At 36.6% G+C, this 17903-nt stretch overlaps 1 protein-coding gene across 2 annotated transcripts; it reads left to right on the plus strand.

Moving 5' to 3' along the window:
• On the plus strand, window positions 1–16656 carry gnb5b (guanine nucleotide binding protein (G protein), beta 5b). 2 transcript variants are annotated; one of them, XM_030162988.1, is made up of 13 exons: window positions 1–135; window positions 996–1147; window positions 4875–4986; window positions 6587–6723; window positions 6828–6869; window positions 8623–8699; window positions 9643–9775; window positions 12531–12674; window positions 12841–12932; window positions 14346–14394; window positions 14733–14829; window positions 15139–15349; window positions 15544–15633. In XM_030162988.1, exons 2-13 carry the CDS (start codon window positions 1022–1024, stop codon window positions 15566–15568), a joined length of 1245 nt encoding a protein of 414 aa, XP_030018848.1. In that variant the 5' UTR covers window positions 1–135; window positions 996–1021; the 3' UTR covers window positions 15569–15633. The 2 variants fall into 2 exon arrangements, with proteins under 2 accessions (XP_030018848.1, XP_030018849.1); XM_030162989.1 differs by lacking the exon at window positions 15544–15633 and adding an exon at window positions 16129–16656 and having other exon boundaries at window positions 2–135; window positions 15139–15305.
• The last annotated feature ends 1247 nt before the right edge of the window (window positions 16657–17903 follow it).

The following is a 17903-nucleotide window of genomic DNA, read 5'->3' on the forward strand; positions in this document are numbered from 1 at the left end:
CGACGCTTAAACACTGTCTGCTAAGAAGCTTACTGTTCCCTCTCTGACACGGACAATCCTCTTCACTGGAAAACTCCACATACGCCTCCACGGACAAGGACCTTCTGAACAGAGGGACGCTGCTGTTCTTCTGAGGTATGACTTTTTTTTTTTTTAAATTAATTATTCAGTCTTTTAATTTAATAAAATATTAGAATCCTGTGGGCTACTATGAATTATTCTGGGTTTACATGTCAGTAAAATCAAATTATTAAAATGTAACTAGACTGTGTACAAACATTTTTTTTGTAAACTTTTAGAATTCTAGATGTAATTTATGAAATGTTTGGCAGCAGAAAAACTTCTAATGGAAGCAAGAAATTAACAAGATGACAGTCTAGCTTTTTTGCATTCTGGCAAATTAAATTCTATAATTACATATTGTTTTTTTTTCTGTATTTGACATAAATGCTGCACACAGTTTAAATACATGTAACGATGGGATGATTGAAAATTGTTGTATGTCCTGTTTGATGATATGTTTATATGACTTCTGCTTCATTTAAAGATACCCTATAATAATAATAATCATAATAATGAATTGGATTTCTGTAGTGCTTTTCATGGCAGCCAAAGGTCTTTACATTATTACTATTATTATGTACAGTATGGACGGAATTTGAAGTGGTAATTCATCCAAATATATGATTATTTGACACAGAACAGTGTTTTTTGTTCATTGTGTCATCCATATGGTCTGTACTGGACGTGTCAGTTCCCAGAATAGCTACTGCTCTACTGTACACTTCTGCACTGCAGCTCAGAGAAGGATCAGGACTAGATTACCAGCTACTTATCTTCTGGACACCAACACACAAACAGGCCAAGTCAAGTGGTCAAAGCCTGCACAGGAATCAAAAAAAAAAAAAAAAAGTCTTGATCGAGACAAAAATAGTCTGTGTACCTCAAAGCGGAGTGGATCTGTGTGTGATTCTGAGTATCTTGTGTGTTGTCAGAGGCGTGTTTTGGATCTCCTGCAGCCATGTGTGATCAGACGTTCGTGGCGGCCACTTTTGGGCCTTGTGACAACTGTGGAAAGGCCAGCCCACTGATGAACATCTACATCAAGAATGAGCCCATCAACTACTGCTCCTTCTGTATGGAAGTGGTACGCACAGTTTTCCCATCCATCATTACATACTTCACACTTTTATGGGATGAATTTGACAGAAGAGGCTCGACTGTGACTATCAAGACATTAGTTTAGGCCTAAAATCCATTAGAGTTTCACAGACAGTGTTTTTCATGTGTATTTTTCCAAACTATTTTTCTAAGCGCCCACTTTTCAATAATGACAAACTGTCTAATTACCATATAAACCATGACACTTACTTATTATCTAGGATTGGTAGTGGGTTTTCATTATTTCATGTTCCAGTGAGAACATGTTAAATACTTTGCTCTGTTTTTTCCCTCAAATCTGTAAAACAAAAATCATTCATAAGTAGAGGTCGACCAATGTGGGATTTTCTAAGGACAATACCGATTTTTAAAAAATTTGGTCAGTTGATAGCCAATATCTGCAACTGATTTTTGAGGCCGATGTTTAAGGCTGATTTTTAATTTAAAAAAAAAAAAAAAAGCACGTTAACTGTAAAATACAATTGAAACACTCAGATAATTAAGATTTTTATGCAGCAATATAAATGAAATTATTAATACACGTATACATATTACTTTCTTTTTTTACATTTATTGAACTTCAAGTGCTGCCCACACAGATGCCTGATCAAATATCTTATAACCTTTTTACTACTGATCAAATATCGGTTTTCAAAAAAAAATGAACTATTCATACGATATAAAATAACAGGAATCCACCATCAGAAGAGTTTTTTTTTTAATTCCTGAAAATCTAATTCATTAGTCGACCCAAATAAAATCCCCTGCGACCTAATTATGTGTCTTTGGGAGGGGATGTGTTTCATCGTTCATTCTCTCCTCACACCAAATAAATTCTTGGTTAGTCTTGAATCCAGACACTGTGGGACCCTGGGGGGGGGGGGGGGGGCTTTATGTTTGGATTGTGTGTGCATGATGTGATGATAGGCTAATAGGAGTGGACCAGGTGTGGACTGGTAGGGGTGGGAGGAGTCAGTGCATCCACCTGTTTAATCTGATTGGGTCTCATGAATGTTTTTTTTTTTTTCATGTTTCCTCATTGGATTTCTAAATTGTTCGTGCCTTTGCTCTTATTTTGCGCAGACATTGAGTTGAATGAATTCTGCAGTTTTGATTAAAACAGGAGTGTCAGAACAGTTCAGTATATTCAGTACATTTGTTTCATGATCAGTACTATAACTATTTAGTTTCTTAAATCATTTTAGGTTACAATTGATTCTTATTAATTAGTCGAGGCTAAAAGATTAAAAACATTCTTTCCGTACCAAAACTATTTGCCTTAAACAACTGAATACACATTTACATGTAATATATTAAAACAAGCAAACATGCATGATGATATTTTAAAAAAAATAGGTGTTTCTGGTTTTCAGAGAGCTAAACCTTGATTTTTTATTTATTCATTTATTTATTTTAGTTTAGTTTATTTCAAATATGCAACAAGACAAAGTAATCTTACTTATTCCTTAGAAATAAAACAGGTAGTAAGAAGTCACGGAAAAAAAACAAAAAAACAAAACTTATACATATACATGACTTTATTTGCACATTTGAAAAGGAGTGGGAGGAAGTATAACTTATTTAATCCCATCCCTTCTCCACACAACAGTCTATCCTTAAGCTTCCTATCAGTATCATATATGAAAAGTCAAGCCCCTTAGATCTTTTGTAAGTAATTAACCTCACTTATCACCCTCACTAATCATATATATATTCTCATAAGAGAAATATCCTCCTGAGACCCAGCAATGCATTTTTGTCCTCTTCAGTGGACAAGAGTTTCATATATTTACTTAAACAAAACTGCAAAGGACATTCCTTAAAAAAAAAAAAAAAAAATTCTGTCTGTGTTGGACTATGGTGATGTCTTGTACATGCATGCCTCCACCCATAGTTTACAGTCACTGGACACTGTGTATCATGGAGCTTTGAGGTTCATCACCATTTTAAATCTCTTACCCATCATTGTCTGCTTTATGATCGTGTAGGATGGTCTTCTTTGTCGGCTCGCAGGCTGAGTCACTGGCGTATTTTAATTTATAAGTCTATCCTAGGTCTGCTCCCATCCTACCTTCTGACCTACATCAGTCAGAGAACCACAGACGCTTATAATCTGCGTTCTCAGGATCTTTTCTTGTTGTCTGTTCCTAAAGTTAGAACTGAACAGGGGAAAAGGGCCCTCAGGTATGTGGCCCCATTCACCTGGAATGAACTACAAAAAGACCTGAAACTTAAGGACCTGGTTTCGTTGGACACTTTTAAGAGGACGTTGTATGACTTAGAGAGGGAGACAACTGGCTACAGATGTTTTACCTGACGCACTTTGTCTACATTTCATGAGCACTTTTTGCAGAGTTGACTTTGGAAGGTTTGACTTGTCTATGTGCTTTTTATGTATTCGTTTTATGTTTGGAAGTCTGTGTCTGTAACTATTTAATGTACCGCTGCCCGTCTTGGCCAGGACACTCTTGAAAAAGAGATTTTTAATCTCAGTGAGGTTTTCCTGGTTAAATAAAGGTAAAATAAAATAAATTAAAAAAAAAAAAAAAACAGAAAACTGTTACATCCTGCTGTATCTGATCAAGGCAATTATTTAACCCTTTCATGCATACTGGTCACTACAGTGGACAGCTATTCTACAGCTGTTCTCTTATATATTCATGAGTTTTGTTGTTTTAGTTCCATATCAGCCAACACAGTGGACACTTATGCATCATGTAACTTTGCTGTTCTGAATGAACCTGATCTGCAGTAACATGTTTGAGTCAGTCTAATCAATTGTTATTAGACTGTAATTATCATTTTTTCTTCAACAAAATAGGGTTATTTTGTATATTATCTCCATGAAGTGAATAATAACTAGTATTAGAGTGTGTTTAAATATGAGAAAACATCAGATTAGCAGCATTAAAAGTGTTTTTATTTCATAGTTTTCACAGTAGATCAGTAAATACATGTTTCTTGGCTTCAAAAATTAAACGCATCGTATCCATTTGAGTGGACATTTTTGCAATTCCATGAAAAATAGGTTCATAAAAAGCTGTCACTTACTTTTTTTTTTTTTTTTAATTTTTTATGCCTAAAGAGGAATAAAAACGGGGGGGGGGGGGGGGGGGGGGGTCATGATTAAGGTTCTCATAATTCATGCATGAAAGGGTTAATGTAAAAAAGCCAAAACTTTTCCCTTCCTGGGTCTCAGTAGGATAGGTCAATTTATGCTCAGTCAAATAAATAAATAAATAAAAAAACTGACTACAGGTGGAGTGGGCAGGTTACAATGAAGGGCTTTAACTTTTTGAGACCCAGCAATGCATTTTTAATTTTTGTCATCTGTAAGAGTGACATGAAACTTTTCCTTTCCTGGATCTGAGGAGGTGAAAGAAAATACTTTAACTGAAAATAATACAAATGTAGGCTCAGAGGAGCAGGCATAAGGTGGATGTAAGATGAAAAAGTGGAATATTATTTGACAGTGACAGACAGGAGGTTGAAGAGTGTAGTGAGACAGAAGGGGGAGGAGGAGGAGGAGGAGGAGGAGGGGGAGGAGGAGGCGCTGTGTCAGAGCATCCTCCTCCTCCTCCTCCTCACTTCCATCTCCGCCGTGTCCAGGACTGTCACCGTCCCGTTTCCTCCCCTCATATTCCCGGTGTATGCCGTGACTCCCAGAGCCCACGCCCCCCCCTCACCTGTGGCTGTGCTGTGTCCGTGTGCAGATGGCCTGTCAGGGGCTCCTGTCGGGGGAGTCCGTGGCGTCGCTGAAGCTGGAGAGTGAAGCCCTGAAGCGGAGGCTGGAGGAGGAGAGGGGGAAGCTCAACGATGTGGAGTGTAAGTGACACAACTAGTGTCCTGTGGACCCAGTGAACAGTGTCCTGTGTGTCCGCAGTGGGTTTGACTTCAGACATGACAGAACAGTGGGGTTAGAGCTGACTCACATTAGTTTACAGAGAATGTCATCCTTTAAAATGAGCTTAATGTTTAGGTGAATGTCAATGCTAATGCTAATGCTAAGTGTAGTTTGAGCAGTAGGAATAGTTGTAAAAAAAAATAATAATAGAAATGTGCTAAAATGTACATATATCAAAAGGTAAAGGTATAACTTTAGATTTTTTTTTTGTTAGTAAAATAATCTTAAGTGTTTCAGTCGGTGTGAACTGTAGACAGACTGTCATGTGTTTGCCAAATAAGTTATAAAATATATTCGAGACTAGCTATTAGCTAACTTCAACCTAGCTACTTTATGTTTAGAAATCAGCCTAAAAGTATTTAATTAGGAAGTAAAAGTACTTCTACTGAGATACTGATACAGGACTTAAAGTAAAGGTACTTTTACTAAGGTGCTGGGTTTGATTCTTGTGCATCTTTCTAATTTACTGTCCTCTAGAGACCTTCAAAAAACTGCTATAAAATGATCATATCCTCCTGAGACCCAGCAATGCATTTTGAGTTTCACAGCTTTATTTAAAAAAACAAAACAAAAAACTGTTCTCTGCAAAGGACATTTAATTAAATAATAAAAATATATATATGTATCTGAAAAACTGTGGCATCATACAGTTTCCAATCAAGGCAATTATTTAGTGTAAAAAAAGAGAAAAAAAAAGACAAAAACCTACTTAATATCAGGAGGATATGTCAATATTTTTTCAGCTTGGAATCAAAAGAAACATTAACAACACAAAATAATAGTCAGCTAAAACTACTCAAACAAATTACCACATTAGATTACAGTAATCCTCTAAGCTCTTAAATTATCTTTAATAATAATTGTAGCAGTAAAAAAGACAATATTTGCAGTATAGTGTTCAGAAGGTCCTCGTGTACAGTGGACCAGACTTAACCCTTAGGAACCCTCAGACCATTTTTACATATTTTTTTATGCTTTACTTTTTTTGATTTGCTGATCATTACGGTTGCGTTACAGCTTATTTCTACACAAAGTTTTCTTTTTTGATATATTTTTAATCTAACGTTAGTTACTTGTACAGGTAACTGGCAATATTTTTCCTGCTTTATTCAGCATAAATCTTTTAAACCACTTCAGCTTTACACTTTTTATTGTGGTACTTTTTTTTTTTTAAGGTTTGTAGTGTAGGACTTTTTTTTTTTTTTTTACAGTGTATTACTGCTACTCTTTAAATATACCAAATACTGGAATTAAATGTTCATAAAATGCTGAAAGCCTCAGTTGAAGTCTTTCCGATTATAATCACATTGTCGTTGGATGAGCGTAAATTCAACCATAAAACAACCTTCCATAAAACACATCAGTCATTAAATCAGTATTAATACTAATGTTGAGCAGCTAATCTCATATATGTTTAATATTCAGATAAATATGTCCACTGTGTACCACTCCTCTAGTACATTGCATTGCAGTAGATAACTTCTGAACCTGATTTCAGATCTGTATGTGTGTGTACCTTAGTGCACCAGGTGGCTGAAAAGGTAGAGGTGGTGGGTACTCTCTCCATAAAGCCCAGACGTGTGCTCAAGGGTCATGGAAACAAGGTGCTGTGTATGGACTGGTGTAAAGACAAACGCCGACTGGTCAGCTCCTCACAGGTAAACATCTGCACGTGCACAGAAACACACACGTTTTTTTTTACTGTATTTGATAAACATTATTATGTGATGATTGTGTCATTTCTTGTTTGTTTAATATCTAGGATGGAAAAGTGATTGTTTGGGACGGATTCACTCTTAATAAGGTAAGTAAAAGTCAGTGGTGGTTTTGAACAAATTTTTCCAATGGAATGAGGGATTTCCTTTCAGCAGTGGATAAATCTGTGGTTTAGATATTTTAATATTCATTTAGAATCAGAATCATCTTTATTCTTCAAGTATGTAAACACGTACAAGGAATACTTTGCCAGCAGTGGTTGTCTCTCTTGTTTGGATAAATACAAAATGTAAGAAAAAGTAAAATAAGAAAAACTCTGCATACCTATAAACTCTCTCTCTATAAAAATAGATGTATCTACTTACAGTAATAATGTCACATGAAAAATTATAATTTTGCAGCCAATGACATGACAACAAACAGCCAAATCATATTTGAACCCCAAACTTGGCCATTTACATGTGACTCCTTAAAGGAGTGAGGTTTTACTTTTTTTAAAAATGCAATTTAAAATATTTCCCTGTGGTCTACATAAACTGTAAATGCTATACTTTGGTCTGAATTCTTCATTAATTCAACTCCACGGGTCCATCTTCAACCCTGTTTCTGACTAATGACACCAGAAAGGTTGTTTTGAGTGCCGGCCCTTTAAATGCAAATGAGCCACTTCACACCCCACCCCCTCCAGGTTGTTGGCTGTGCTGCTCTGTCCCGTTCAACCAACAACTGAACATTTTAAGTCGGTTCAAAGTTTGGACATATTTTCAGTATGGACTACAACTGCTGCTGCTGACAAACAGTTATAACATGTTCTGAGAAATGTTCGTTGGGAGTCTTGACCTTATATGTACAAATGTCTTGACATAACTAGTTATAGAAGTAACAAATTAAGCAGGAATTTAAACGGGTTGTAGAAATCCACTCGATTTTTGCCAAAATGAATATAAAGATAGCTTTGCAGCATCTGGAGGGTTCAAATTCAAACTTTTTGAACTATTAGGGTCCAAATACACAAATAAATGTACCAAAGACTAATAAAAGTGGGTTTAGCAAAATATGACCCCTTTAACTTAAATTTGAGAACTTTCAGAAGAAAGTGAAATGTTGAATGAATGATGACTTTTAGGAACAAACATAAGACTAGAGAAGTGTGGAAATAGATGTGTTGTTGAGGCTGTTTCCACATAGAAATTTGCATTTCCAATATTAAATTGTATAGTAATTCTCATGAAGAAAAGTACATCTAGAATCAATGAAACTGGAGTAAAATAGTAAAGTGATTAAACTGTTGTATTTAAAACAGCTTCTGCTCATACCGTAGTTGCTGTTTTTGTGTGAACTGTGGGTGTTAGTTCAATGAAGTCTTAATGCATTTGGACGTGTATCTTAGACTCTGCTACCCAGTGTAACCTGACCCACTTCATGCTCACTCTGTTATATAAGGCTTTTATTTGGATCCTCAGATGCCCGCTGTCTTTACAACACTTGTATTAGTGTTGAGTGGTGCGGTGGGTTGTCCTCCGCTGCTACACTCCTCTGAAAGTGAGGGCATGAAACAACCGCATGGGATCACGGGTTTACAGATTATGGTTCCATCTGTCCTCTGTAATAATCACTGTGTGTGTGAGAGGGAAAGCACTTAAGTGACAGCAAGGATTCATCCATCATCCGCCTTGATGGAGCTGACAAAACCAGACTCAAAGTGCTCACCACAGTTAGCCTGATGGCAGCTCTGTCTATATTCATAGGTGGTTTGTCCTGGGAAAAAAAAGGTTGTATTATGAATCTCGTCCATTATGAATTATTGCTAAAGTGTATGTATTTGTACATCTGTGTTTCAGGAACATGGAGTATCTTTGCCATGTACATGGGTTTTGGCTTGCGCTTATGCACCCTCAGGCTGTGCTATTGCTTGTGGGTGAGTACAACATCTTGGATTAAAGGTTCAGTGTTTCAGATTTCAGGTCATTTCAGAGGGTCTTGCAAACATGGAGTATAATATTTAGAATTATGTTTTAATGCATAATCAGAAGAAAATGAGAATGAGCTGTTTATATCTACAGAGGGAGTGGAGTACACCATGTTGCACTACCATGTTTCTACTATATATACTTTACTATATCTACTATCAGTCAGAACAGACCCTCCCTCAGTTCTTTTTATCTGTTTTATCATGGGTATTATGGAGTTAATACAACTTTAACTAAAACAAAAAAAGACAAAGTTAAGACTGGCTTTAATGAGGGTTTTCACAGGGAGATTCAGTTGATTACAATCTGATATTTTAACACTAGATGTCACTATATATTACACATTGAAGCTTTGACAAACTTCATATACATGTATGAGGGCTGCTCAATAAGTTCATGGCCTCACCCAGAACAGAACAACACAGACTGATAATTTATATTTTATTTTTCAACATAATCTCCATTTACAGCAATGCACTTGGTCCATCGATGTTCAACCATCACTATCCCATCACGAAAGAATGTAACATCCTGTATTATAACAACCAGTATTTCTGGGTGAGGCCATGAACTTATTGAACAGCCCTCGTACACACTTCATGCTGCTGTACCAACTATCAAGGCCACCCCATTGGAAAACTCTGTTCTGTTTTTATCCTAATATACAAAATCTGACAGCACAACCATGACAAAAATTTCTCATCTCTTAGCAAGTTGGAAAGTCTCCTTTAAACCTTATTTTCATGCCTGTGATTATCGTACATTAAGTGCATATAAAATATACAGTGATTTGTAAATAGAGGCTGATGAGTATCCTATACTGTAGTATCTGTATATTATTGTATGTACTGTTGTGTTAAGATTGGACCTGTAATGTTTCTCTTCTAAAAGTGGACTAGATAACAAATGCTCGGTGTTCCCACTGTCACTGGACAAAAATGAGAACCTGAATGCGAAGAAGAAGGTGGTTGCCATGCACACCAACTACCTCTCAGCATGCACCTTCACCAACTCTGACATGCAGGTGAGCAGCGCTTTAACACCCTGTGATGAGCTGATAATTACTACTACTCGCACAAATCACTTTACTCCACTTGAAATGTGTAAATGGGGACTCTGGAGACATTTTGAAGATAGTGCATGTGTGTGTAAAAGTTGGACATCATTTGTAGAGAAACCACGAGATGAAGCTTGGTTTTAAGGTTTTTTTACCACAACATCTAGTCTGAACTAAAACCCTTAGATCAGTAAGTCCCCCCTAGTCCTAATAATATTAAATTCAACTTTGATAATATTACAGATATGTTATAAGTATTGCCTCATTCACCAATGTTATTATGATAAGAATCTTCAGTTAATATCAATAATTATTGCAATTAACGACAAATTATTATGTCTCTTGAGTGTAAAGGCTGCTGTGGTCCTGGGTGAAGACGAAGGATGTATTTGTGGGTTTAATCTTTTCTTTATGGTCAGAATAATCACTTGAACGTTTCAGAAATCTACAAGTGGAACATTCAGAAAAATGATAAAATGATCAAATCTGTTTATGTTTTAGTTGACAGTATAAACATAATAAACACTAGGACACAAAAAATTATACTGTTTATAGAATTATATTGTAATAATTAAAGCAGCTGATCGGAGTGTGTTATAAAAATTATAGCTGCATGTGATATTGTAAATACTGCAGACAATATTTATATCCCCGAAATCGAGTTTCGGCCATATAATGGTTTTACCCCAAACACCACCGCTGGATCTGACGTCACTGGATATCCTTCATGCGAATGTGATAACTAGGACAGATTTGGTTGGATTTCTTATCCCTTGATAACCAACACAGGGGAGCCCTAGTAGAAGAAGTCTATGGATATCAGCCTCTCTACGAGTATTATAAGTCATCCAAACGGGGGTGCTTTAGTTGAAAATCTGTTTTTTGGACATAAATCAAGCAATAATAGGCTGACTGAGATAAGATTTGGTTCATATTGATCATCTTACAAATGACCATTTTCTGGCTCCCATCCAGAGTTCATATGGTGTAATTTTCATTCACCAGGTGGAGTTTTGTGGGGAAAATTGGTTCTCTGACCATTATTCTGCTACTATCAGGTCGATGTAGCTCAAATTGAGTTCATATCGACTGTCTAACAATTATTGTGGATAGATTTATATATTGCAGAGGATTGGGGGATTACGGGGATATACCTTTGCTGTCGGTCCCCGACAGTTTAAGTCTCGTTGTGACTGTAGTTAAGGAAAACGCACAGATTACTTTTCTCTACATTAACATTCAAACAAAGACCATATTAGGTTTTTGTAAAGTATCTGTAGCTGTGACAACCCGACAGGAAAGAGGAAACATAGGCTATCTTCATCCTTGTTTGTTGGCTTTAATAATTTACTCCACTCCAGACATCAGTGTGGCAGAGGTACACAACAGTGAGGACGAAGAGGGGAAGGGAGACAGATGCCAGGCTGAGGACGGACAGAAAAGAGACAAGGGGGGGTGGTCCACTATTCTGGGTGTATTAATAGACACTGAGTGGCTTTTATCTAGGCGAGAGTGAAGCATGTTGACCTGAGGGCAGAGCATTTAACACATGCACACACACGCATACTTTCTTTCTGTCTTTTTCTTTGACACACCCTTTCTGTCATATACACACAAAAACACAAGAACACTACTCACACACACTAGCCACTCAGTGGACCTTGAAGCACGACATTTAAGACAATGCTAAGGGATCATAAAGTGTCCTCAATACTCACAGCTGAAGGATTAAAAAAAGTCCACATTTTCTAGGTGTAAAATTGACATTCAGATATTCTGTGACAGTAATTTAGCTTAAAGTCCAAGTAAAATAAATACATTTAACATAAGTAAAGAGAAATGAGTAAGAATTAAGAACATGAATACATAAGAAGGGAACAAAGTGTTAAAACAATGTTAATAATTTTGCACATTTTTTTTTTTTAGTTTGAGTTTAGTTTATTTCAGACACAGACATAATACCAAACATATGGAAGAAAAAAATAAATAAATAAACAATACACACATAAAAAAATCAAATAATAGAAAAAAAGAACAACTGTTTTGCCTGAAAGGGAGTAGGAAGAAGCCACTGCTTATCCAGTCCTACCCACAATCACTTTATATATAGTATATCATCCAAAAAATGTTGTTCATTGTAGGATATAAGATTGTAAGAGTTGCTTTCTGAGTCTTTGTAGTGTTTTAATCTGCTGCACTGTGTTTTGACTTGTGTAAAGCTTCCTCATGAAATGTGGGCTCAGCGGGTGATTTAATGGACCCCCTGCAAGCATCAAATACATGCAGGTGGTGGTAAGCAGAGCCACTGGAGAAGGACTGATGCTCTGTTACATCAGTAAGGTTCCCATCTGCGACTGTGTGTCAGTAATTGTGGCTTACAGATAATTGCATTCATGTTGAAACTGGAGCTCCCTCTCAGTGCAGGCAGGATGTGGTGTGGATTTGTGCCTGAGGTCATCCAGCAGGAGCTCTCTAATCTATCAGCCAGCAGGGATTTCTGATGCCTGCGTGTGCCTTTAAGTGCCCATAATCTGCTCTAATCAGAGGAGATTGCTGACATTTTGACATTTTTGCGTGTGGGTTTGCATCATATCTCTGTGTCTGTAACTTGAACGGCCTCTCTGGGCTGAGCTGTTAGAACGCATGTTTGTGTATCTACATTACGCGTAACATGTTGCTGTTTTCTTGTTTCTGTGTGTGTATGTATTTGTGGGTCTCTTAGCTCCTGACCTCCAGTGGTGACGGCACATGTGCATTGTGGGACGTGGAGAGCGGGCAGCTGCTTCAGAGTTTCCATGGTCACACAGCTGATGTGTTGTCTCTGGACCTCGCCCCGTCTGAGACTGGAAACACTTTTGTCTCTGGGGTGAGAGAGAGGACAGTGTTTTCTGTAATCTGGGTTTGACATTCGCATAGTCAGTGGAATCTGTTTTCATTCATAGTTTCAGTAAACTCAGACCTTATTCAGGGAAAACATTTTGATAAAAGTGTGTCAATATTCCTTCTCTCCAATGTGTGTATGTTGATTCCAGGGCTGTGATAAGAAGGCCAACGTGTGGGACATGCGCTCTGGACAGAACATTCAGTCATTTGAGAGCCACATCTCTGACATTAACTGTGTGAAGTGAGTCCAGCTTTTTGATGAAAATCATAACAATTTTTCCTGGATTTCCTTCCCCCAAAAAACACAAACAGTCACTACATTTACCTGCACAATTATTCCTAATAGGCTGTTGACAGTGAAGGTCATCTTTTCAATATTTGCTCACAAACTGTTGATTTCATTTTTCATAATGTGTAAATTCAACATTTTTCTCCATCTTAGTATGAATGTGGACTTCTCATTTGTGTACGTATTTGTACCAGAGAGGATCTTTGTCTCTATCCACACTAATCATAAACAGATGCCTTGTATTCCACTTACACTGTATATGTGTCCAAACTCTCCTCATAAAACCAGAATAATATCAACATATTCCATGTCATGACTGGAAAATACTCAATTTGAAGAAAGGTCTAATTCAGAATATCCCCAGCTAATGTGTAAATGGTGGAATATTAGTGTGCGTGTCATTATACTTGATGTGACAAGATGGACTGTTTAAAAACAAGTAAGAGGAGAAGTGGTACTAATAATGGTCTTCATGAAAGTCTTTGGTTCTGAATAGCATTTAAAGGAGTGATATTTTGCTTTTTTTAAATGGAATTATGCATTTTAAAACATTTCCCTGTGGTCAATGTAAACTGTAAATGCTATGTTTGGGTCTGAATTCTTCATTAATTAAACTCCACAGGTCCATCTTCAACCTTATTTTTGAGTAATGACACCGTAAAGGTCGTTTTGAGCACTGGCCCTTTAAAGGCAAAGGAGCCACTTCACACCCTGCCCCCACCAGGTTGTTGACTGTGCTGTTCTGTCCCATTCAGTCACTTGTGTTTGTTAATACAACCAGTATCTGAACATCTTAGGTGATCGGCTTGAAGTTTGGACATATTTTCAGTATGGACTCCAACTGCTGCTGCTGACAAACAATTATGCTGTACTCGAAGAAATGTTCGTCAGAAGTCTTGACCTTATACAGGGGTTGGACAAAATAATGGAAACACCCAACATTGTGGCATCATAGAAGGTGTTTCCATTATTTTGTCCAACCCCTGTATGTGCAAATGTCATGATTTAACTAGTTATAAAATGTAACAAATTAAGCAGGAATTGAAACGGGTTGTAGAAATCCACTCGATTTTTGCCAAAATGAATATAAAGATAGCTTTGCAGCACCTGGAGGGTTCAAATTCAAACTTTTAGAACTATTAGGGTCCAAATGCATAAATAAATGTACCAAAGACAAATAAAACTGGGCTTAGCAAAATATGACCCCTTTGAATACTAGTTTTACGCAAATATTGATTAATGTTTTTTCCACTTGTCTTATTATTTAATTCAAGTTCCAGAAATTTTCCCTTACTAGAAATCATAAACTTATTTGTTGTAGTTTCTAGCTTCCCGGTATCTAACTCCAGCCTTCTATATGTTCAGGTATTACCCCAGTGGAGATGCATTTGCTTCAGCATCGGACGATGCCACAGTGAGTCACATTATACGACCTGCTTATCTGTTTGTGATGATGTGTCTGTTGGTCATGTCGATAAATGTCCTCTGAAGTTATTGAGTTGACTATCTCAGTTGTGTCGAAAAGGTGAAGTATTGATTCACTCTGAGCCTTTTTCCTGCTACTGACTTATTTTTTCAGTTGCAACACATTTGTATAACTACATGTCAATCAGGTTCATTCCTTTATATCATTCTATATGGATTTTAGTCAGAGCCCAGACTTATATCAGTGATGGTGTCTGTCATAAAGTGTTTGCAGAGTATTGGTGCAGTTGTCACTTTTGTGATTTCCTATTTGTGGGTCATCCTCAGTGCCGTTTCTATGATCTGCGAGCTGACCGTGAGGTGGCCGTCTACCAGAAGGACAGCATTGTATTCGGTGCTTCTACCGTGGACTTCTCCCTCAGTGGTAATAAACAAATCAAAAATGTGTTCTATAAAATGTTTCTCACTGTAACACAAAGTACAGGACTTTTTGTGGGTTCTGTGACCTTTTGGATGCAACAAGATCATTAATATATGTTTTTCTATGCAAATAAAAGTTTGGACCAACTCTTCCTCACGTAACCTTACACCCACCTAAGGTACTTCAATATGAAATCAAACATTTATAGAATCAGTCAGCTTATTGTCTGTCTGTACTTCTGCTTTTTTCCCCCCGAAAAACCCCACTTCCTGTTTCGTATGATGTCTGTCCCCCGCCCCCACTCGCTGTCAGGCCGCTTGCTGTTCGCCGGCTACAATGACTACACCATTAATGTGTGGGACGTTTTGAAAGGAAACAGAATCACCACGCTGTATGGTCATGAGAATCGCATCAGCAGAGTGAGAGTGTCCCCTGACGGCACGGCGATGTGCTCAGCCTCCTGGGACTACACTTTGCGGGTGAGCAGGGGATTTGCAGACATTGGCATGATCCTCAGTTTTTGTTCTGTTTTGTAGATACCAAACTGGAAGAAAAACTCCAAGGCACTCTATTTAAACATTAAAATGCCTTTATTACCATGCCATGGTAAAAGTTTTTCTTCCAGTTTGGTATCTACTTTATGAATCCCTTTTTCCAAAGACCACCTCTAACAAACTTTTTTTTGGTCCTACAAATATTCCTTCTCATGAACTTTTTTTTTTTTTGTATTTATTTTAACTAATGCGTCCAGAATCAAAATGTTGCCGCTGGAGATACATCTTTATCCAGTGGACTTCTAAAATTTACTGTAAATGATGTGAACTCCATTAGTTGTTGTATTTATAGTGTTTGGGTAAAATAAACATTCTGACATGTGTCCTATATTCCTAATACATTTTTCATATTGAGCATTTATCTGCAGAAAATAACTGGTCAGAAAATAGAAAATGCAGTTTTCAGGGGTTCAGAAATACAAAAAAACCCAAACTTGACTTTGTTTTGAAACAAACAATATTAAAGACAATTCTGCTGTCGGTATTTGGTGGAGTAACCCTGATTTCTAGTCAGTTTGATCACATTTCAGAGGTTTTCAAGGAGTTTGTATCACATTAAAGTTTTTTTTCCAGAGCTGAATACTCTATTTACTGCATAATAATCGGTATTGACATTTTCATGATAAGAGGATTTTTTTAAGAGGAGTTTTTGCTATTCATCAAGTGTCAGTCATAATTCCAATGTCAAACATAACACCAGTCACAGATACAAGTTGTGTTTATGATTCTTCTCTGTTCTTTCATGCAGATCTGGGCCTAGAGTTTCTACCAGACAGCAGACGGCACCAGCATTAGGCTATGTGATTACTGAAGCTGCAAACCCCTCCCAGAAACCAACACAACTGAAGGAGTGTGTTCATGCAAAGCTTTCAGACAAATACGCAGAAGCACAAAAACCTATCTCTCCAATGAGATTATATCAGTATATGGTAACTGTAGGATGCATATGAATTTTACAGACATTTCAGGTTTGTATTTGTAATCGATTTTTAGCATGACACCTAATACATGATTTAATTATTATTTTATTTTAAATGCCCTGTAGGAGGCAGACATATTTTTCTGAATTGCCATGTAAAGCTAAAGCCAATGTAAATGATTGTCTTGTACATTTTGTATCAGTTCCCTCTCACTTCTTTTTCAGGTACTTTACATGCAGATGTAGTTATTAAGGTTAACTTTTAATCTAACTACGTTTTCTTGTTTCAAAGTAAACAGTTAAACAGTTTAGTAAAAACAAAAAGCTTGAGCTAAAGAATAAATAATATTTGAAGTATTTTGTTTCATGTTTTTGTCTTTATATAGATATTATGTGCTTTTTCTGCAATAAGTTTATTTAGATATGACAACCCTAATGGAAACCATTAATACAGGTATTTTAATTTAACCCATAACGACTCAAACATCCACCATCGGCCAAAATCATCTACCGATGTAAACTGTTTAATACCTGTTGATCCACTAATCCTATCAATACATGTTAATAATTGGTGTAAAATACAACTTGTCATCTTTTCATGGTCATCAGATATGACCCATTTGGATGTTCAGAAGCTCTGTGGAAACACCGTCATCCTCTACAACACTGATTCACCAGTAAAACCTATGGAGTTGGATCAATGACAGTGGATGGACACTCTTGGTTTTACGTTCAGTTATTGATATTTTAATAACCTTTGAATTTACTCTGAACTTTTATGAACATCTACATGATCAACAAATTAAATATAGGAAAAAACTTGATTTTCATGGAAAAAAAAACCAGACAGGATAATATTGCAGTAAATGGTTATAAATCATTTAATAAAGAAGAAATATAGAGAGAAATTCATTTGGGAACTGACACAAAAGTAGCATTGGGTCTTTATGGGTAAATATATACACAATAATCACTGTTAGAAAATAATGCAATTAATATAATATACAACAATCAGCCATAACATGGGAGTCAACAAGCGAAGTTGTAATGTCGATTATGTTATTTCGATATGTTGTGTTAGAAGAAGTGCAACTTTCAGACATCAGGATCTGAGAAACTTTTTACTATTTATAGTTTCCTTAATGTCAGTTTAGACCACCCAACAAGACCTGCAGATGCTCAGATCCTCATATTTTCCCTTTTTGCTGCCACCAATATATCAGTTTCAAAGACAATCACTTGATACCTAACAAATACCACCCACTGAATTATACCATTGTAATGGAATAATTGACATTGTAGCCACGGCTATTTTCCAGACCTTGTCCATGATTTGGTTGAAGAAACAACCCTAAAAGTATGATGAAGAGGCATAAAAACTGACATTAAGGAAACACTAAATTGTAATACACATGTACTACAAGCAGCTGAACAACAAAAAAGCAAATAATGGAGAACAGTTCTTAGATATTACATTGTTCGCTAGTACTTAAACCTCTTAAATTCATTATAACTGATGGCAAGATGTTCTAAATGTGTGAAGATTTACCAAACTGTAACCACAACTTGCACCTAATTGCTTGACAAAACAGATAAAAATATAT

The sequence above is a fragment of the Sphaeramia orbicularis genome, chromosome 3 (assembly GCF_902148855.1).
Source record: "Sphaeramia orbicularis chromosome 3, fSphaOr1.1, whole genome shotgun sequence".
NCBI classification, from domain to species: domain Eukaryota; kingdom Metazoa; phylum Chordata; class Actinopteri; order Kurtiformes; family Apogonidae; genus Sphaeramia; species Sphaeramia orbicularis.

Coding starts and splice junctions, on each gene's coding strand:
- gnb5b (XM_030162988.1), top strand. CDS start 1,022: ATGTGTGATCAGACGTTCGTGGCGGCCACTTTTGGGCCTTGTGACAAC. Junction 1,148..4,874: donor GCTCCTTCTGTATGGAAGTG/GTACGCACAGTT, acceptor GTCCGTGTGCAG/ATGGCCTGTCAGGGGCTCCT. Junction 6,724..6,827: donor GACTGGTCAGCTCCTCACAG/GTAAACATCTGC, acceptor TTTAATATCTAG/GATGGAAAAGTGATTGTTTG.